Source organism: the organism of the source record quoted next, unplaced genomic scaffold, assembly GCF_019419815.1.
Source record: "Pyrus x bretschneideri cultivar Hongxiangsu unplaced genomic scaffold, Pyrus_bretschneideri_v1 Contig13, whole genome shotgun sequence".
Classification (NCBI taxonomy): domain Eukaryota; kingdom Viridiplantae; phylum Streptophyta; class Magnoliopsida; order Rosales; family Rosaceae; genus Pyrus; species Pyrus x bretschneideri.
Genome location: NW_025999424.1, coordinates 1,345,779 through 1,367,711, shown reverse-complemented (window position 1 = coordinate 1,367,711; position 21,933 = coordinate 1,345,779). Strand labels below are relative to the sequence as shown.

General features: G+C 39.1%; 2 protein-coding genes across 6 annotated transcripts; both read left to right on the top strand.

Moving 5' to 3' along the window:
* Positions 1–74: 74 nt before the first annotated feature.
* LOC103965797 (ABC transporter B family member 26, chloroplastic) lies at positions 75–5,306 on the top strand. 5 transcript variants are annotated; one of them, XM_048578861.1, is made up of 20 exons: positions 77–223; positions 677–804; positions 919–1,308; positions 1,579–1,706; positions 1,822–1,864; positions 1,965–2,009; positions 2,121–2,243; positions 2,333–2,436; positions 2,527–2,581; positions 2,666–2,736; positions 2,857–2,959; positions 3,218–3,461; positions 3,644–3,717; positions 3,814–3,870; positions 3,953–4,027; positions 4,141–4,215; positions 4,287–4,568; positions 4,637–4,701; positions 4,926–4,986; positions 5,075–5,306. In XM_048578861.1, the coding sequence occupies exons 2-20, from the start codon at positions 799–801 to the stop codon at positions 5,153–5,155; spliced, it is 2,082 nt and encodes a 693-aa protein (XP_048434818.1). In that variant the 5' UTR covers positions 77–223; positions 677–798; the 3' UTR covers positions 5,156–5,306. The 5 variants fall into 5 exon arrangements, with proteins under 5 accessions (XP_048434821.1, XP_048434818.1, XP_009377151.2 ...); XM_009378876.3 differs by having other exon boundaries at positions 78–223; positions 3,218–3,428; XM_048578862.1 differs by having other exon boundaries at positions 113–277.
* Positions 5,307–6,818: 1,512 nt separating this feature from the next.
* LOC103965794 (nuclear pore complex protein GP210) lies at positions 6,819–21,733 on the top strand. The gene is given in 45 exon segments (XM_048578865.1): positions 6,819–7,146; positions 7,312–7,577; positions 7,691–7,851; positions 7,954–8,170; positions 8,532–8,878; positions 9,214–9,393; positions 9,526–9,661; positions 9,737–9,885; positions 10,163–10,273; position 10,311; positions 10,372–10,476; positions 10,479–10,966; positions 11,070–11,193; positions 11,296–11,590; positions 11,842–11,935; positions 12,154–12,216; positions 12,323–12,457; positions 12,459–12,515; positions 12,942–13,001; positions 13,147–13,215; positions 13,432–13,578; positions 13,695–13,814; positions 14,105–14,224; positions 14,405–14,560; positions 14,628–14,690; positions 14,783–14,913; positions 15,026–15,440; positions 15,565–15,667; positions 15,754–15,875; positions 16,083–16,154; positions 16,233–16,308; positions 16,415–16,522; positions 16,658–16,799; positions 16,928–17,008; positions 17,102–17,318; positions 17,465–17,531; positions 17,626–17,717; positions 17,920–17,980; positions 18,115–18,384; positions 18,387–18,471; positions 19,609–19,649; positions 19,743–19,906; positions 19,987–20,086; positions 20,181–20,350; positions 20,888–21,733. Coding segments are annotated over 45 exon segments (6,912 nt in total). The 5' UTR covers positions 6,819–6,952; the 3' UTR covers positions 21,425–21,733.
* Positions 21,734–21,933: the final 200 nt, after the last annotated feature.

Below are 21,933 nucleotides of genomic sequence, written 5' to 3'. Positions count from 1 at the left end.
GATTGTCGAACGAGGGGAAACGCTGCGTTTTGAGTATGGGCCGTTGCTTATTCCATGTGAGGCCCAACTTACGTTCTCACGTGTTTTGAAGTCCCGGCACCACCGTCACTACCTCCTGCCTGCCTCTCCCCTGTCCGGAACTCAATCTCTATCTCAACAGCAAACGGAGCAGAGGACTTCAGCAGGGATTCCGAGTGGACCAACACAGCTAATCAGAGCTCAGGTGAACACGGGTTTGTCTATGTCGCGTTTAGTTCCTCGATTATTGCTTGATGCGGTGCGTTTTGATTCCCTGCCTGCAAAGTGCAAACCCCATGAATATCACCAACTTGCTTTGATTAATTGCTTGTTTCCTCCTTAATTTAATTACATTTGAGTTAATAAAGTTAAAAATTTTCAAGTGAGAATTTCATAATTTGTGTATTTGTCAATGTTTAAGATACGTAACTGCATGCTAGCGTGAGCTTAGCCATATTGACTAGAATGGATGTGCTCCATTGCAATGGGGTTCGAATTCCTCTTCGCACAGTTTAGATTCCACTGTAAATCGTTCGTATAAAATAAAATACGTTAATACATAGTTTGTATCAGAAAAATGACAACTTTGAGATTGAATTATTGAATTAGGCACATTTTATCATGTGTTCAATCGATGTTTATGTTTTTTCGGTTGCAGATTTCTGAGATTTTGATACCAAGTACATATTTTCGGAATCCGTATTTTCTGCTGAGAGTGGTTATGCTGTGGTTTTCTCTTGGAACTCAAAGTTTTTAGCTTCTGTGTATCATTTGGGGGATATGCAGGTGAGTCCTCATATCTGAAAATCCAATCTTTTCTTTGTGTGTAATAGATTTGTAAATTTTGGAATTGTGATGGCTGATTAGCTCCTGTACATTTGCCCTTGAATTCCGTTCCAGTTTCCATGGACGTGTTCCAGTCAAAACCTCTGCACTCTCAGTCGCCCTTATCTCCATAACGGAAAGCTCTTCCTAATCTCATCGTTAAATAAAAAACAAATCCCAATTTCCAGCCTCGGAAACTTATTGCAGGCACGCAGGTTCAGCGTGCCAAAGAGCAAATTTGGTGTTTCAGAGGCTGTTGGAAAGTGGGTTGGGACTTGCGGGTCAGCATTTCCAGGGGGTAGTTGTAGCTGGTGGAGTTTAAGCGAGCATGAGGAAGAGCGAAGCAGCACAGCAGCGGAGCCCGTTACGCTGCTGCACGCTCTTTGTCGAATGTGGGATTTGGTGGAGACTCGTAGCTCAAGATGGGTTATCTTCATTGCGTTTAGCTCTTTGATTATCGCTGCAGTGCGTTTCAATTCTTTCCTTATTTTGAGTGTGTTTATGTTTCTATTGTTTAAGTGAGGATTCATATTTGGGATATTTGTGGTGTTTACGATACATTAGTGTGTAGTTTGTATCAGCAAGATATCAAATTTGAGATTGAGTATCGTTTTGCAATGTTTTTGTTATAGTTTGTGTCGACACATTTTTCGTGTTCGTTGTTTTTGTTACAGTTTCATATTTTACCTATCACCCCTTGTTCAAGTATCATTTTGCAATGTTTTTCTGCTGCAGCTTTCTGAAATCTCAATGCCAAGTATATTGACGGAATCCATATTTGCTGCTCAGAGTGGTGATGCTGTTGTTTTCTATAGGAACTCAAAGCTTTTGGCTTTTTTGTGTATCACTTCAGGGATTTGCAGGTAAGTCCTCATATTTCTCTTTGATTGCAAAATCTGAAACAATAATTTTTTTCTGTTTGTGCCAGAGTTGGAATTCAGATGCCTGATTATTTACTATATCTCGTTTAAATTTCAGCGGCCTGCGAAGTGGTTGTTTTGGAATTGCCAATATTATTTTGGTGAGTCATTCTCTCATTCCTTCTCCATTTGCAAGAATGGTTATTTTTGTCATCTAATCTTTATCGTACACCATCTGCCACTTGAATCATGATACGGCAGGTGAAACGCCTCAGGGAAACTCTATACTCGGTTCTTCTTTCCCAGGTTTGTGTTCCAATTAGCAATTGGTGTTTATCTTTGATGTAGGATATTGACTCACTTGATCCTCGTTTTTATTCGATATCGTACTCTATTTTGCTGTTATCTTTCATGTAGGATATATCCTTTTTCGACAGAGAAGCAGTTGGTGATTTGACGAGCAGACTCGGGGCTGATTGTCAACGATTATCGCTTGTTATTGCGAATGATATTCATTTAATATTACGCAATGTTCTTCAGGTTGTTACTCTTACCCTCCTTCCCTTTCCTCAAAGTGTGCATTTGATTTTGATAGTCTAGCTAAGTTGCAGGTTTCTCTAAATATTCAGGGGACAGGTGCATTGATCAATTTGCTGATATTATCGTGGCCTCTCGCATTATCGGCATTATTTATATGCTGTATCTTATCTCTGATTTTTCTTCGTTATGGCCTGTAAGCTCCTGTACCATCAGTCTACTTGATATACGATTGGATTCGAAGCTATATATTTGATTATTTTTTATATTTTATAACTATATATAGGTACCAAAAGAAAGCTGCAAAGTTAGTCCAAGACTTCACTGCTGGTGCCAATGAGGTATATAGGCAGACAATTGATCCAAATTGCTCCGAAATTTGTTGGCAATCTTCCTACGTTGATCGTTTTCCTATTTGAATGTAGGCTGCGCAAGAAACACTCTCCCTAATGAGAACCGTCCGAGTTTATGGAACTGAAAGAAAAGAGTTTGGAAGGCAATTTTACTGTTAATTTCCTGTCAGCCGTCTTTCTTTCGTTTTACCGTTGTTGTTCTAATAAACATAAGGAACTATGAAATTCTGACACCCAAAGCGTGCATTTCTTTGTGTTAATAGGTTCGAGCAATGGCTAGACAAGGTAGCGTTTATAAACATTCGAGAGAGCGTGGCTTATGGACTCTGGAGTCTGAGTTTCAGTACTCTTTATCGTGCGACGCAGGTTTGTCCTCTTTTCTGGTTAACTAAATCCCAAGGTTTTGGGTCTTAAGTTAACTAAAGGGAAATGTTATTAGCACTCCAAAAATCTCATTCTACACTCCTCGTAAGTGTATTTTTCTTTCTAATTATAGCAAGTTTGGAGTGCAAAATGAGATTTTTGGAGTGCCAATAACAATTCCCTAACTAAATTGTACTTCGCATGCTGCAATTAAACGAAAATCTGTTCTTTGACGCCACTTTCTCGAATCACATTTAACAGGTTATCGCAGTGGTGTTAGGAGGGATTTCAATCATGAGTGGTCGTGTATCAGCTGAGCAACTGACGAAGTACGTACTGTATTGCGAGTGGTTAATTTTCGCAACTTGGAGGGTCACGGATAACGTATCGTCGCTAATGCAGTCAGTCGGAGCAAGTGAAAAGGTTCTTCAGTTAATGGACTTGTTGCCCAGTGACCAAGTCCTATCGAAAGGTAGTAGTAGCACTCCATCTCATGAAGGGGGAGGTATAACCTTTTAAATCTCAGGTTTTGTATATGTCGTTTAAAGTCAGTTTTGGCATCTCTTTTTCATCGGTTTCATGCTTCCGGATATCACAGTTGCTCTTAGAGATATAAACTTATCTGGAATCGCCTATATCTTCAAATGATTTCATATAACCCCGTTTCAAATGTCCCACTGTGTACAGGTGTGGAGTTGCAGAGGGTAATGGGACATATTCAGTTCGTAAATGTTTCTTTTCGCTATCCTGCAAGAGCGAAAGTGTGTCTTTTTTCGGCCTTAATAATCCGATTCATCTCCCATTGTGCTACAAATGTTCATCAGATAACCATTGACATCTCTCGAAAATTTTAACAGGTCCCCGTACTAGAGAACATAAATCTTTCCATTCAAGCACATGAAGTCGTCGCAATTGTAAGACATACCTTTGCTCTTTCGTTATGATCCCTCCTATAGGGCAAGCAACTTTAAGGACTGACTTGCATCTGATGCCAAGGTTGGTCCGAGTGGTAGCGGAAAGAGTACGTTGGTCAATCTTTTGCTTCGTCTCTATGAACCAATTGCCGGTCAGGTAAGCTTCTTCTTCCGGCAGGTTTCATCCATCGCTCGAAGTACATTCTGTTTCGTAGTATATTTTCTGTATGGACTGTCATCACATTTTTCTGAAGCTAATTTGATCTGCAGATTTACATCGACGATTTTCCGCTCAGAGAGTTGGATATCAGGTGGCTGAGAGGGAAGATTGGATTTGTTCCACAGGTTAGCATACACAAACTGCAAGATTTACTTAAGCTAACTAGAATCGTAATCTAAGTTTTCGTCTCAGACAGGAACCTCATCTTTTTCGTATGAGCATCAAGTCGAACATAATGTACGGATGCTCTAGAGAAATCGAAGACGAAGATATAGAACTGGCTGCAAAGCAGGCCTATGCTCATGAATTCATCTCCTCTCTCCCTGACGGCTACGAAACCATCGTTGATGATGGTTTGCTCAGCGGGGGTCAAAAGCAGCGAATTGCTATCGCCCGAGCGATTCTCAGAGACCCGGCCATACTGATCCTTGACGAAGCCACCAGCGCTCTAGATTCTGAAACTGAACATTATGTCAAGGCAAGTCCTTTTATCCCCATGCAAGTCCTGAAGCTGGCTCAGTGTTCCTCATGTTCTTTCATCTGCAGGGGATTCTTCATGCAATGAGGAATGACATTAAAGCAAAACGAACTGTCATTGTCATAGCACACAGGTAACTTACAACCAATGTTTTAAATTGCGAAGGCGAAGCCAAGTCGTTTCATAATTATATATATAATTCTTCAAGCAAATTAACCAACAACCAAATATCTAGAGTCGAAATCATTTGGCAAGTTTTTGAAGGAGAAAATGGACGTGCGGAAACCATTTCCCCGTCCACATTCTTCTCTTTTGTTTTCGAAGGATCTTCTGCAATATACTGAGTATTTTTTGCAGGCTTTCGACCATAGAAGCTGCTGACAGAATCGTTGTGATGGACGGCGGTCGAATCACCGAGGTCGGGCGTTATTTATTCATTCATCTAATTGTGGATTAAAAACAAGATTATTCGCTAATTTATGAGCTGTGTAATGGTAAAAATGCAGATGGGAAAGCACACAGAGCTCCTCAAGATGGATGGATTATATGCAAACTTGGTTAAAGCTCGAACAGACGCCTTGGCTTGACTCGTCAATCCGATATTCTAAGCTACTGTAATTACCTTAATATCGAACTCAAAGTAAAAGGCGGCACACTGTCCTCGCCAACTAACGCATTGCCGCTGTCAATTATTTGCTAAATTTCCCAGTTCAAAAAGTAAAAGATAGAAGTAGTACATTTTTTCTTGTTGAAATTCTTGCCATCACAAGAAAATAAAAACTAAAAACGAAATAATTATTAAACGAACCTGGACGAGACTCGCTAGAGTCGCTCAAGGGCTTCAGTGTTGAATCCGGGCTGGGGAACTTGTTGGTGAGGAAGGCCTTTTGGTTCTCCATGCTTTTCTTCGTTCCCCGTCTTCCTGTTGCTCGTCTCTTCGTCGGCTACGCCTTTAATTTCCTTGGCTACCTTAACTTTGCTTTCAGCTTCCGACCTCTGCGTAGCTTTCTTCTTCTTCTGCTCGTCCATGGAAGGACTACTAGTAACTCGCATGTAAAGGCGAAAACTGGAAAGATATTTACGAGGACACTAAAGAATGAAGTATGCATATTAAAGCCATCAAGGGGTGCTACACGTGGCTTAAGCGAGGAGGTTTTCTTGCGCCACGTGTTCCCATAGTCGTCGTGTTTTGCACATTGAGTATATCTGCAATTATGACACGAAAGTAACAAATTTTGAGTCAACATGTTAATTTTCGATCATTGTCACATTAGCTGTTAAAAGATAATATATTGTTTGTTAAATTTAAAAATTACACTTGATAATTTTTGTATGATTCGTTGATCTGGCACGAAATGACATGATCTATTAATGAACCGAATCGTTATCGGCCCATCTTTTAAAAACACGTTAAAGATAACATGCTTGACATGATTTGATCCATTAAAAAGCGAAAACAACACAAACGTAACAAACACGACCATTTGCCAAGCCTATGTGTAGCGTGGAGGGTTTTGAAATCAAGTAACTCAAACACAAACGTATTGCTTCAAAATCATTTCCAAATCTTTGACTATTTAATTTTAAGAGTAAATTGTAGTAATAATCCCTCAACTTTAAACAAATTAGAGCAATAGTCACTCAACTAAAAATCCATTACCATTAGTCCCTTAACTCATCAAAATGTGTAGATATGGTATTTTTCATCAATTTCGTCAAAATTTTAACAAAATGAGTTACGTTGGAATGACCATTGCTACAATTAGGTTAAAGTTGAGGGACCATTTCTTCAATTGGGTTAAAGTTAAGAGATCATTTCTCCAATTGGATTAAAGTTGATAAACCTCGGTCCGCATCCACACTCCCTCCAAAAATAGGACAAGAATTGTTTGTCCTTCCACTTCCGGTGCCCTCCTGTGTCCTCTTGTTTTCTGTGATCACGGTTAAACCACGTCAACATTTTATATTACTATTTATTTTTATCTTATTATCTCTATAAAAAATAATATAAAATATTGGCATGATTTAACAATGATCACACAAAACAGGAGGCTAGGAGGGCATCAAAAGGGAAAGGGTAAACAATCCTTGTCCCCAAAAATAAACAGACATCTCGATATCCTTCCCATATATAAACCACTAACCTGACAGTTCTTAGCGTCACCACCAATCCCTCGTCGCCACGTCTCCCACCACCTGAATCAAGTACTTTTCCCTCACCCTTTTCCACTACACTAACCCCCCTAAACCCTAAACCCTTCGATTCTCCATTTTTCTACGGTCCATGATTGCTCACCTCGAATACAAGCTCCGACTCTGGCCATCTCTCTGGTGAGTTTCACTAGTATGCGAGGCTCTCTGAAGCTGAAACTTGGAGCTTTCAGATGGATTCAGTGCGGCGGATGAACATGTTGAGATACACTGTTTTGCTCGGTTTGTCTCTTCTTCTGGTGGCGGGCCAAACGGCGTCGCATTTAGGCTCCGGTCCGCACATTGCAGACGTCAACATTCTGCTGCCTCCCAGAATGACTCATCCGGTCGAGTATCGGCTCCAGGGGAGCGATGGTTGCTTCAAATGGTAAGCCACTCTGCGTATCTATATGTGTGTATATATGTATGTATATGCTCATGCGTACTTACAGTATATGAATTCGTCATTTTTCAAGCTTGTTTGTGCTAAATTGATGTTTCTGGTAATATATATGTGTATATAAATGTTGAAATTTATGAAAATTGGTTGCAGGTCATGGGATCACCACGACATTCTGTCTGTTCTGCCGGAATATAACTCAACTAGTCACTGCTCGACGAGTGCACTATTGAGATCAATTGCTCCGTTTAGTGGCCGGAAGGAAACTGCTGTTTATGCTGCTGATGTAAATACTGGGGTTGTGATTCGCTGCAAAGTTTTTATTGACAAGCTTTCTAGGATTCAGATATTTCATAATTCTGTTAAACTTGACTTGGATGGGCTTGCCACGCTTCGAGTTCGCGCCTTTGACAGCGAAGGTATGTTTTGAAATGCTAATTATCACGAGATATTTGGGGCTTACATTTGTTCTATCTTTAGTTTAATTGCGCTGGTTCTTAAATTTTAAGAGATTTGCCGATATGCATTGCAGAAAATGTGTTTTCGTCCCTGGTGGGATTGCAATTTATGTGGCAGCTGGAAACCAATGAACTGCCTCACCACCTTGCTCATGTTCCTCTAAAGGATTCTCCCCTGAGTGACTGTGGTGGGTTGTGTGGAGACCTAGATATCCAAATAAGCCTTGAAGATAATGTATGTCTATACTTCAATTGGGTGTGATTGAGCAATATCAGCAGGTTACTGCATTTTCAATTTGCATCTAACCTTTTTATTTTTCAAATGTATGGTGTGCAGGGTGTATTTTCCGATCTGTACGTTGTAAAGGGAATCGAAATTGGGCATGAGATTGTTTCTGTAAATTTGCTTGAGCCACGATTCCAGCACATGACTGACAGAATTGCTCTTACTGTGGCAGAAGCCATGTCACTTGATCCTCCCTCACCTGTTTTTGTCCTCGTTGGTGCTGCTGTTCAGTATAGTCTAAAAATTATCCGTGGGAACAAGGCTCAAGGTTTTTACTCCCTCTTTATGCGTATGCTCTAAAGTAGCAATCTTATTTTCTATTGTTGTATGTTGTCTAGGAAACTTGCTTTTATTTTATAAACTTGTGATTGCATAAAAGTGTGGCAACCTTCATCGGTGAGGTAAATCTAATTGATGGATGCTTGTTTTGGAGCTTGTTGGAAGCTTCTTTTGTGAATAGATACTCAAAACTGTAAATTGCTAGTATGGTAGGTTCTGGGAGCTTCCAGAAATAAAATAAAACTAGTGCTAAAGCTCAACCTTAGAGTTCAAAGAGATTTTGTTATTAAACCATTGTGAAAAATTGCACTATTTGATCTAAGCTATCTTTCTTCATTGGACCTTTGCAGTGGTAACTTTGCCGTCTCCACATCATCGATGGTCTGTTTCAAACTCTTCTGTTGCTCGTGTGGACTCTATGATGGGTTTGGCTAATGCGTTTAGCTTAGGAATTACAAACACCATAGTTGAAGATACAAGGGTTGCTGGCCACATACAAGTGTCGTCACTTAATGTTGTTCTGCCAGATTCTTTATCTTTATACATGGTACCTTTGTCTACTTCTGGCAATCTTGTTGAGGGAATTGAAGCAATTCCATCCATGACACGTTGGTATGGTGTTTCTGGCCGTCAGTACCTCATTCAAATGAAGGTTTTCTCACAAGGTCCAGATGCACAAGAAATCTATCTTACAGAGGTAACCCATGCATTCTTCCAGTATCTTCTTTGAACATTGATCTATCCAGTTAATTTGCACTTTTGACCTTTCCGTTTTTGTTTTCCTTTCCACAATGTGAATTATAATTGTCTTATCGAAGGTAGTGCTTGTCCTATTGATTGTTTCTCTCTGTTGAATAATGTTCTAGCATTCTATGTTTTCTTGTCCATTTATACTTCCTTTCAGATGTCCTTCGTTCTCATTTGATGCAAAAGTTTGTCTTGTTTTATATTATAGCTTTGATTTACTCTGATATGGTAGCTTGTTATGTTTTTGGCTACCTTCCGCTCTGAAGTTCCATCCCTGAATTGCAGAGTGATGATTTAAAGTTGTCCAGTGACCAGTCTGACTACTGGAGACTTTCTCCTGTATCAAATGATATTGCAATCAAACATGGCTGGCAGAATTCTATGATCCTGAAGGCAACTTCACAGGGACAGGGTAAATTGGCAGCTTCTTTGACTTACTTTAGTGCATTAAATGAGAAGAAGGAGGTAATGACTTGATCTTAATTGCCATTTTCCTAGTTCCTGATCGGTTTATTATGCTGTTAAGTTTTGTTCTATTCGCTTTTTCCATTTTTCAAAATTTTATTTTGCTTAAAGGCGTTCATTTCCCCCTTGCAGGTTCTCAAGGTCATGCAAGAAGTCGTGGTTTGTGATCAAGTCCAGTTTACTTTGGATAAAAGTGGTGCATCTCCAACCATTCTCCTTCCGTGGGCCCCTTCTGTTTATCAGGAGGTGGAGCTAAAGGCTACAGGAGGTTGCTAGCTTTTTAGATAATTGTTTTATCATTTGACTCTAATGTTAGGCTTCTGAACACCATCAAATTATACAGGTTGTGCTCAAGCATCCAGTGACTACAAATGGTTCTCTTCAGATATGGGTATCGTGTCTGTATCTGCTTCTGGGGTTGTCCAGGCTAAGAAGCCTGGTAAAGCTACCATTAAAGTGCTATCCAGTTTTGATTCATTTAATTATGATGAGGTACAGGGTATTCATATGTTGTGATTCTTTTCTCGTCTTCATATAACTGAATGCCTACTGACCTGCCTTCATACTTATTATATCTTGTGCTTAATTGGAATCTTTTAAACTTATGTACTCTGCACATCGTACATTTGAACCTCAAGATTTTACATCCAAACCCTCAGATGCTATACACTGTTTACATAGAAATTTATCTCTCTCTCTCTCTCTCTCTCTCTCTATCACAAGCCTATTGTCTGTACCAGTTTTTATAGTATTTAGTCTGCTGTGATAGGTTGCCATTGAAGTCTCTGTTCCAGCATCTATGGTCATGCTTCGTAACTTCCCTGTTGAGACTGTTGTAGGAACACATCTTCAAGCTGCTGTAACAATGAAGCATCAAATGGTAATGACATATGAATTATGATATACCAGAAGTGTAGGGTACTTAATTTCTGTCAGTGGTGTTTGACCTTTTAAACTTTGATTTTTTTTAATTTGCAGGTGCCTACTTTTATAGATGTGATGCATTCAGCTCCTTCATAAAGTGGAAAGCAGGGAGTGAGTCTTTCATTATTGTCAATGCAACAGTTGAGGCACCCACTTTAGACATTTAGGGAATGCTGAGTTCTATGCAACAAGTTCTGGTCCCGCATGTTCACGGGCATATTTATATGCCTCGGCTTCTGGTCGGGCAACCCTTCATGCTACATTATCAAAAGAATATCACAACTTGGATAGCTCTTTTAGTGGGCCCGTTGTTTTAAAAGCATCTTCACTTATTGCGGCATATTCACTGCTTAGCATTCGTCAGGCAGGTGATGGAAACCATTTTGGTGGCTACTTTTTTGATTTGGCTCAAACAGAAACTGATAGGCAGTTGGTAAATTTGGACAAAATATACCTTGTCCCTGGAACGCATCTGGATGTTATGCTTCTTGGTGGACCTGAAAAGTGGAACAATGGTATTGACTTTGTTGAAACTATGGATATCTTAAATGAAGGACATGGTCATATTGACAATGGGGCTTCTGTGCAATGGTTATCTGATAGCTATAAGAGTCTGTACAGAGTTTCATGTCAAAAGCTGGGAACCTATGTAAATTTCTTCTCTTTATCTTTCAGTTGCTTTCTAAATTCTAATATAATTATCTGTGTGAAATATTATTAATATAATATCTCTTTATCTTGCAATGACTCAGAAAATTGTTTTCAAACGTGGTAATCTGGTTGGGGATGGCCATCCTCTACCTGCAGTAGCAGAAGTTCTGCTGTATCTTACGTGTAGCATTCCTACCTCAATTGTTCTGCTAGCTGATGAACATGGTATAAATGATTTCCTTGCGTTAAAACTACAAGTTGTTAAAATTTACTTTCAGTGATATTGAGATCCACATTTGAAGTTATTGGTTAATGACCACTCTGCAGTAAATGAACGTGAAGTTATACGGACTGCAATTCAGGCTGATCGCAGTTCTGGGAAAATCCGTGTCACCCCTGTTACCGTGGCAAATGGGCGCACCATTAGATTAGCTGCTGTTGGTATTAGTAACTCTGGAGAAGCATTTGCAAACTCATCTTCTCTTTCCTTGGGGTGGGAACTTATCAATTGTGGCGAGATGGCTAGTTGGGATGATGCTGATGATTTAGAGAGGTCGAAGCACAGTTGGGAGAGGTTATTGAGCTTGAAAAATGAGTCAGGCCTGGTACTGCCTAGAATTTCATTGTCCTTCGTTTTATGGTATCTTGTTAATTATGCTTTTTGACTCTCAAAACTTTGCTCCTGAGCTTTAACTCATCAAGTGAAGCCTCGTCAACTGAATTGTTTCTAGACTCATGATGTTAAAGTCTCAAAATTCCTTCGTTTTGGATATTAGGGTTTCTTTTCAGTTCTAGAACACTTCATAGTATAGCAATGCTATATGAGCTAACAGCGTTGAATCCTTTGCTTCTTAGTGTATAGTTCGTGCTAACTGTCATTGGTTTCAGAGATAACATGGGTGCTCATAAGTCTGTTCCACTGCTTGAGGATTCAGATAATGTTCTTACAGATGCAATTCGTCTACAGGTATATCATGTTTGGATGTGATGAATATTTAAAGTTTTGCTACTGTAGGTATATGGTGTTTGGTGTTTGGATGGGATGACTTTAGATTCAGGGTTTATGGTCCTTTTTTTCTTTTTGAACTTGCTACTAAAATTTCTTAAATGCATGCTATTTATATTGGTCTTTTTAATTTTCTAAAACTGTAAAATCTCATGTTTAGATTTGTTAAAACTGTGCAGCTTGTTTCTACATTAATTGTCAGCCCAGAGTTCAATCTGGTGTATTTCAATCCCAATGCTAAGGTAGGCCCTGAACTCCTCATCAATACTCTATCTCGCATTTTATAAATTTTTGTGTGCTTACTTTTGGGCATATAAACTACAAAATGCATTTATTATCATCTTTCAGTTAAACCTGTCAATTACTGGTGGGAGCTGTTTCTTGGAAGCTACTGTGAATAATTCTCGAGTACTGGAAGTCGTTCAACCCCCAACAGGTTTACAGTGCTCACAACTGATCCTGTCTCCTAAAGCTATGGGGACAGGCACTTGTGACAGTTTACGATATTGGACTTGCTCCTCCCCTTGCGGCTTCTGCTGTGGTAATTTCTTTCTTCTGCTGAAGTGCCAATTGTTTGATTTCGGTGATTAACTTTTGAGAGAAACAAATTTAGTTTCAGTTTGGGTGATCTTTCAAGGAGTGTAGATGCACGATAAATTTCCTCGACTAATACGTTCTATGAAATGGAACTGTTGATTCAATGTATAATGGATCCTAACTTGTGATTCTAAGAGAATGGTACGACATGTATCTCGTCTTTGGGTACTTCACAACCGCACATACGTGAAATATAAACTTAATCAGATTCTTGAAACTTGAAATTGTGCCATCAAACTCTTAGTGCCCATTGTTTCATTTTCTTTTCTCATTTGTTATGCTTTTTTCTGGTCACAAGCCTTCATCTTTCATGTTAAATATTGCTTGCTTTTGTAGGCTAGTTTCTCATGAAGGTGTGTGTATTCTTTAGGTACAAGTTGTAGACATTGACTGGATAAAGATTGTGTCACCAGAGGAAATAAGCCTTATGGTATGTTTTCCCATTGTAACTATTTTTCTGGTTCTCTGGTTTTTTATTTTTTATTTTTTGTTACACTGCAGAGCTACTGGGCAATTAAAAGAATTCAATATGCATCCATTATGGATCTTACCGTATCCTGCTTTGACAATTTCAGGAAGGGAACTCGCAGACTATTGATTTGATGGCTGGGATTAGTGATGGGAGGACTTTCGATGCTTATCAGGTTTGAATTGACCTGATTTATTAGGCTTCTCTGTTGCGTGTTGACAAGCGACTTGTGGTGAACACATCAATGGTCTATCTATGGTCTAGATGTTTAATTGTGTAGATCTTGACCTCTTTGGCTTCTTGTCTGTGTGTAAGAGCACATGGTCCAAGCCATATTCTTGCTTTATATTTTGCATGCAAGTGGCTTGATGATTTTGAACCTATTGTGCAGTTTGCCTACATGAATATTCATGTGCATGTTGAGGATCATATTATTGAGGTGTTAGACATTAATGATATCTCAAGCCCAGGTGGTGGATTTGTTAATGTCCCGAAATTTAAGATTTTGGCTACACATCTTGGGATCACCACTTTCTTTGTAAGTTCACCGTTCGCGTGATACCTATGTGTTACCATCTTTAATTTTCTTCACATTGTCAAATCTTTTGTTGCATTTATGAATGTTGAAAGTTTTCTAAAAGTACTTGAAATTAGGTGAGTGCTGTACAACAATCTGGGCATGAAATTTTGAGTCAACCAATAATGGTGGAAGTTTATGCACCACCTGTAATCTACCCACAAGAAATTTTCCTTGTACCTGGAGCATCTTATGTGGTATGTTTCCGATATGAATCTGACCTTGTTACTTTACCCTTTTCGGCATTTTTTTTAAACAATGAGTTGGTGTAGTTGCTATCTTTTAGCTGTCTGCAACTACTGGGGATGAAGGTGGATTTTGATTATGCTAATTTTTTTAATTGTATGTCATTTTTAATGAGGAGGAAAGTATTTTTGAAATGTACTAATATTCTTTTTGCTTTTAGGCACACACACAAACACACTATTGTTCACTGCCGATTTCATGTTTAATTTCTGTAATGACAAGTTAATTCTTTTATGCTTAGCTTACCGTGAAAGGAGGACCAACAGTTGGTGTATATGTTGAATATTTGAGTCTGGATGATGCAATAGTGACAATGCATCGATCTTTTGGACGGCTGTCTGCTATGTCACCTGGAAACACTGTAAGATAAATAGCTGATTCAAGTTCACTGTATTCTTTTTAGCTATTCGCATATGTTAATTATATGATTTTACCTTTTCAATTATAATAAGAAAAGGGTGTGATGTCTAATACTTTGAAGCAGCATTGCTGGGAATGCAAAAAATTTTCCTAATCAAATGCATTTTTTATGCATGACCAGACTATTCGTGCCACATTCTTCAGAAATGGAAATATTGTGATTTGTGAAGCATATGGCAGTGTTAAAGTTGGAGTTCCTTCTTCGGTGACACTGAATGCACAAAGTGATCTGCTTGGTGTTGGCCATGAGATGCCAATATATCCTTTATTTTCTGAGGTAAAATTTACAAATGAAGGGTTATGCTTGAACTCTTATCAGATACTTACTTGTGCAGTATCATCAGGGTGATTTGTTTTCTGTTTATGAGCTCTGCCAAAACTACCGGTGGACTATAGAAGATGAAAAGGTATTCTTTCATATTCTTGCTACACGTAAATCATTCCATGACACATATATTATGTCATCAAATTACAAAGAGTGTCTGTTTTTGTTGTCTAGGTTTTGAGCTTTTATTTAGAGCACTTCACTGGTGAGAAGTATGGTTCTCAGTTGGAACGTTCAGAAAAGATTCAATTCCCTAGCCATATGAATGAGGAAGAGCTTGGTTTTATCAAAGTCGTATCTGGAAGGTATACATTGTTTTCTGTTTCTGTCGTTATAACCCATATATGCTTTTGCCATTTTCATTTACAAAAAATACCTGTGGCTTCTTCTTATTAGCATTTGTCTTTCAATTTTCAGATTTGCAGGGAGAACAAACGTTGCAGTCTCATTCTCATGTGAATTTATATCTTCTGGTTCCAAATCATGGAGAAGAGTTTACAATGCATCTCTATCAATATCGGTGGTGCCTGATCTCCCTCTTGCTCTTGGAGTCCCAATAACCTGGGTTCTTCCTCCTCATTATACTACAACAAGTATTTTACCTTCATCTTCAGAATTGCATGGCCAAAGGGATAGTCAGAGTCATAAAGGAATTATTATCTATTCCTTATTAAAAAATCTCCCTGAAAAGAATGAAGGTGTGGAAAAGGATGCTATTTCCATCGACGGAGACAGAATAAAGACATCAGAGAGTAACAATCTTGCATGCATTCAGGCAAAAGATCGTATGACGGGTAGAATTGAGATTGCTGCTTGCATCAAAGTTGCTGAGGTATGAATATAATCTCTGCTGATTGAAAACTAAATATAAGGTAGCAGCTTTATTTCAAATACTACTCAAAGACAAGAAAAAGGTTTAACATCTAAGAGAAAAACATATTACATATTTTGGTCAGGTGTCTCAAATAAGAATTACGAACAAGGAGTTACCATTTCACTGGATCAATCTTGCTGTTGGTGCTGAAATTTCTCTTCCAGTAGTCTACCTTGATGTGATAGGTATCAATGATTCAGTTATTTAATCAATATTGGTACTTGATAAGTTTCAAATTTATTCTAAAAGTCTTGTGTTTTTCTTGGACTAGGAAACCCTTTCTATGAAGCACACGGTGCCACTCTCTTTGATGTTGCAACCAACTCTCCTGATGTTGTGTCCATAAACAACAGCAGCAACACGCATGGTGGCGGTGGAAATATCCATCTCAAGGTTTGCTTCACTCAAATAATTCCATGCAAGAAGCTGTGTTAAGGATTTCTTCTGTTTGTCTTTCAAAAAGGAAATATAGTATTCAACAAGCAACATGCATTTGTATAGACAAGATCTAGACTAGTGAAAGGACAGCAGTATATTTTAGTATTCATTTGATTTTCCTGAGCCGTAGACTGACTCCTGTTTTCTAATTTCTGGTTGAAGACGATGCGACATGGTAGAGCTCTTGTGCGAATATCCATCCATCATATGCCTCAGAAGTCGGACTATATCCTGGTAGAGCTCTTGTGATATTTGTTTTCGTTAAACTGCTGTGTGCTTGTTTAAGATCAACTGAATACTTGATTTCTTCAGATATCAGCGGGTGCTCATATACATCCTCAAAACCCAGTTCTTCGAACAGGAAGCCATATTAACTTCAGTATAGAAGGTAAGTTATGGTAAAAATTTACTTTGAAATCCATTTACTATATATCGTGTAGGCAAGTTTCCCCCTCCGCTCACCACCATGTTACAATTTTTACCTTGGTGGATAGGCTTAAATGATGAAATTTCTGGTCGTTGGGGAACTACAAATGGAAGTGTCATATCTGTATCCCCATTGTCTGGGGTGGCTGAAGTAGTTGGGGAAGGTACAACTCAAGGTAAACAACAATTTTACGTTTTGTTGAATCAACCATTCTAGACAAAATTTTGTAAATTTATCCTATCCCTGTAATTTTTTGTGAATAATATATAATGACACAAGATTTCATTCGTGGTTTCATTCTTGTGAACAGTATATTTTGAAGCTTCAAGTTTGAAGTTGCGAACAACAGTTATAGTGCCAACAGAGGATATTATTTCTGTGGATGCTCCAACTGAGACACTAACAAATGTTCCCTTCCCAACTAAAGGATATAACTTCTATGTGAAGATCAGGTTTGTAACCATGAATGGTCTATATGCATTATTTGGTTGTTACATTATGCTTTCCGGGACAGAAGAACACAAGTAATAATTCTGTAGGAGAAGACTAATGTTTTCATTTTTTCCATTTGATTCCAAAGCAGTACCGACAACAAGTTTAAGGCGCTTGGAAACACTAAGGAACTCCAGTATGACTGTAGAGTTGACCCGCCTTTTGTTGGGTACAACTCTTTTGCTCTAGCCTCACTCGTTCATAAATATGCTGAATAATCATTTTTGTGTGGTAATATTCCTTTTCTCTTCATGAACTAAAGGTATGCAAAACCATGGTTAGATCTTGATACCGGTAGCTCATACTGCCGCTTTTTTCCTTACTCTCCGGAGCATCTGGTTCGTTTGGTACCCAAGTCAAAGGATATGAAATCAGATATATCTGTTTCCATCAATGCTTCACTGAGAGAAGCAGATCATGTTTCCGGATCTGCTTCTGCTCTTTTTGTTGGAGGGTTTTCCATTTTAGAGATGGGCAAGGTAGCGACATATCTCGCAGCATGTATTTCATATTCTTCTGAAACATTGTCGTATGGTGCACCTATAAGTTTTTATACCGGGACTCCCCTTGAACGAGATCATAATGTTAATAGTATTTGATGTGGCTGTTTCTTGAAATGTTTCAGGATTCAATGCAGTTGAAGCTGACCCCAGACTCTAACAAGACTACTATTACAATCCTGGGAAACACAGGTAAGACCTAAGAAGACGGCGCTTTGGCCATCTCTCTCTCTCTCTCCTCTTGCTCTGGACTCTGACATGATCGGTTGATTTGTTCTAATTGTAGATGTTGAAATCTATTGGCATGAGCGGGATTCTTTACTCATTACTCCCATCCATAAAGAAGGTTCTGGGATCGGTGGGCATGCAAAATATGAGGTGAGTACTGGTAAAACTTGTCCTTTAGGTTGGTGCGTGAAAGTTTGAATTTGAAAATGTTTAAAAGTAACATATAAGCGTTTCCTTGGTTCCATATCGTATTTCCTTAACTGAGTCCATCCGATTGATACAATAGTTTGATTTCATTTTCGTATATTGAATTTTGATATCTTTCACGGATTATGCAACTTGTCCATTTCAGGTCAGAATGCTAGGATCCAAGAGATTCAAAGATACAATTTTCATTACACTTCCAGCCAATGGTGAGTCTTTTTTATCCTAAATCTTCATATTACACTCCAGAAGAAATTTTACAAAAAGTAATTGAAGCAGAGAAGATAAATCTTTAGGTACTCTCTCAAACGAGATTCTATAAAATTTTATATTGTGTATGCAGGTCAGAGTGTGGAAATTGATGTCAACGGCGACCCTGGAGATAAAACGGCATCTGAAACTACCATCAATCATACACTTTGGGCAACGGTGCTTGGATGTCTTGCTCTATCGGGTTTGACAGTTGCTTTCACCATATGTTATTCGGCAAACAGACTGGATAGATCTCAAACATCCATTAACGCTCCAGCCCCTCCAAGCACTGCAGGCCCAGCCACACCCGAACGTACTAGCAGCCCAGCTACTGGGAGCGAACAGTCTCCTCGAACACCTCAGCGTTCATAGATTACGTTAGAAGAACAATAGACGAAACTCCATACTACAGGCGAGAGCCGCGGAGGAGAGTTAATCCACAGAATACGTTCTAGTTTCTTCGACCGTCGTTTAGAGTTTAGCTAGGGAACTCTCTCACTCGGAAAGACGTACCATGTAACGATGTAAATTCAAGTCCTTCTGTGACTCTGTTGAGAGCCAAACAAGGCGTTTCTTGACCAAATTTTGGTGTATGTCACGTACATTGGTTCAGTTAGTGTATTTATACGATGTATTTCTACGGATTAAGTAATCGATTAAGATTTTGAAGCCTAAGATTATGCTGTGTTGTTATTTTGTTCATGCCAAAAGTAGGTGAGTGTATAGGAAATTTCTGTTTGACGAAGATATCCAAACGTTTTCCACTACGTTTTTCACATTTTTTCTAACGCAATTCTTATACTTTTCTTCGCGACCAACTCCTTTCACTTTGTTACAACTTACAACTCGAGTGATTAAGAGTATTTATTTTTCACAGTCTGAAACTTCAAATCTACTTTTTCGATACTACTTGTGTGAAAAAAAGTCGTACACGACCAAAGTTTTACCTTTTTTTTTTTTTTTTTAAATAAATGTAATTTTATATCGAAATAACAAATCTTTATATCAAACATGTATCTCATACTCCTAATCTTGTAAAAATTTCATTACAAGCCTAATAGTTAGGCTCATATCGGTCACCCGACTAGCTCCTAACGGATTTTAAAATTCGATATTGCTTCTTCATAAATATATCGGAGATTTATTTCTTTCTTTAAAAGGAAAATAATTAAAAAAAAAAAAAAGAACATATATATATATTTAGTTCGTGAGAGTTGAGAGGTTTAAGATCCTCGGCAGCCAACCCTTCTTAGTACTTCCTCTTCTCTGTCTACTTGCTAGGGCTCAAACTTCTTCTTCGCTCTCTGTAGTTCTTCCTCTCAGAATCCGATACCCCCATGGATTTTCGGACGAACGATCCCAACCTCGATGGCGAAGCTCAGGACAATAACCAGCCAGACCATAGACACGAGACGGCGGAGGATGACGACTATAGCAGGTCCCAGCCTCAAACTGGCGACGGCGCCAGCCCCGGGTAAGCTCTCTTTGTCCTCTAATTTTAACTCCGTTTGGTTCCCGAGAAAATTTAGGGAAAACCCAGTTAAAAAACTACTCTCAGCTTAGCTATTTTTCTGTAATTCCGTAGGAAAATCTTTATAGGGGGTTTGGCAAGAGAGACTACTACAGGTAGGAATTTCAATTTTCGTTTCTGCTGAGTTGATTACTGTAATTTTGTAGTTTTTAGGGTTTCTGATTGGGGATCTGTTTCTGGTAATGCAGCGCAATTTATAAAGTATTTCGGTGCGTACGGTGAGATTATAGATTCGGTGATAATGAAGGACCGGAAGACGGGGCAACCCCGTGGTTTCGGGTTTGTGACGTATGCAGACCCCTCTGTGGTTGATAGAGTCATTGAGGAGACTCATGTTATCAATGGCAAGCAAGTAGGTATTTTCAAGCTGTATGCTTCTTTTGTTTGTAAAAAAGGAGCTTGCTTTTTAAATTTTTTTTTCATACTTTGTAGGTCGAAATCAAGCGAACAATACCCCGGGGAGCAATGGGGTCTAAGGATTTCAAGACTAAGAAGATATTTGTGGGTGGAATTCCAACAACCGTAAATGAAGGTGCCCTTTTTTGGTTGCTTTTTCCCTTTTCCGTTTCTAGTTTTTCTTTGAGTATAGTTAATGAGGTACTTTTATGTTCTTTGTAAATGGGCAGAGGAGTTTAGCGACTTCTTTTCACAGTACGGAGAGGTTAAGGAACATCAGATTATGCGGGACCACTCCAGCGGTCGCTCCCGTGGATTTGGATTTGTCACCTTTGATACAGATCAAGCAGTTGATGAACTCTTGGACAAGGGGAACAAGCTTGATTTTGCTGGAGCTCAGGTGAGTTGTCTACTGATAAAAGGCTGTGCTTGCATTTGTCTGTGCCCTTATATGCTTTATGATTATGCCACATGGAGCGAATTCCGAAATAGTTATCATATGCATTATCTGTTGCATTGGTTGTAGTTTAGAATTATGGTGTGTCGAACTGTACAGTGTTTATTAGATATGTCGCTCAAATTAAGTGTTTGCTCCCTCTTTTTAATTTTCTGCTTTCGCTGATCAATGTGCAAATTGGAATGGTTTTGTAATGGGTTGCACTAAATTATTGCTTGGTTAGCAGTGCCTATAGATTACTTAAAGTTCTTATTGCTTTAAAAAATGTTCTTGTTTGCTTTAAAAAATGTTCATATTGCTTTTTTCACTTTTGAAGTGATGAGTAATGAAACCATACGCTTGATCAACAAAACTGAGTTGGAATTCACTTATGTATAAAAAAATAGTTTACATGTACTCAGACGGTCTGGCCATATAGTAAATGCATCTATGATCACTCAAGAAGCTTGATAATTTAGGTTCATCTGTTTTTTCTTGTAGGTGGAGATCAAAAAGGCAGAGCCAAAGAAGCCAAACCAACCTGCACCACCATCGAAACGTTATAATGATTCTAGACCTGCATACGGTGGTGGGTATGGAGAAAGCTATGGTGGATATGGAAGTGGCAGTTATGGTGGTGCTGGTGCTTATAGGTCAGCTGCTGCCTATGGTGGTAGAGGTAGCGCTTATGGAGGATATGGTGGCAGTGAATTTGGCGGATATGGAGTATATGGTGGTGGCGGTGGTGGTGGTATAGGGGCTTATAGGGGAGAATCCTCCATGGGATATTCAGGCCGCTATGGAGGAGCCTACAGCAGAGGTTATGATATAGGAGGCGGTTATGGTGGAGCTGGTGAGAGTTATGGGGGATATGGAGGTGCTGGCGGGGCAGCTGGTGGCGGTGGTTACGGGAGTGGCTATGATGCAGCAGGTTTTGGAGGTGGCTACGGAGGTGGTAGTGGAGCTTCCTTTTACGGTAGTAGAGGAGGGGGATATGGTGGTGCAGGTAGTGGTCGATATCATCCATATGGGAGGTAAGAGGCTTGTTGTATCATAGAACAGAAGAACTCGGCAGCCAAAATGCGAACCTAACCTTGTAGCTCTTGCCTTCAAGTCGACAGGCTTACGTTTTCAGTTCCTCTCGTGGTCTCATTTCTCTCTCTCGTTCAGACTTTCGCACTGCCGGCAATAGAGCCTGAGCAACCTTGTGTCAAAGATGTTCCATATAATTGTTTGTTGAATTCTTTATATTTCTTTGAAGCTCTTTTTTGTACCGGGACTATGAGATTAAAGGGACCTGGCAATTGACATTAACTGTCTGCACATTGGTGCAGATGTTTGCATTCCCGCACTGGTTTTTATTCCTTGTGACTGCATTGAGAGACTGCCATGAGTTATTTTCTTCAGTTAGTTTTTGCAGAATCCGCTGTTGGCTTAGCCATTTTCGTTATTACTTTCCTGGTCCGAAGTATTTTTCGTTAAAAGCACACGAGCACGTCCCACAAAAAAATAATAATATGGGAAGATCTCAAGTTCGAATCACTCAT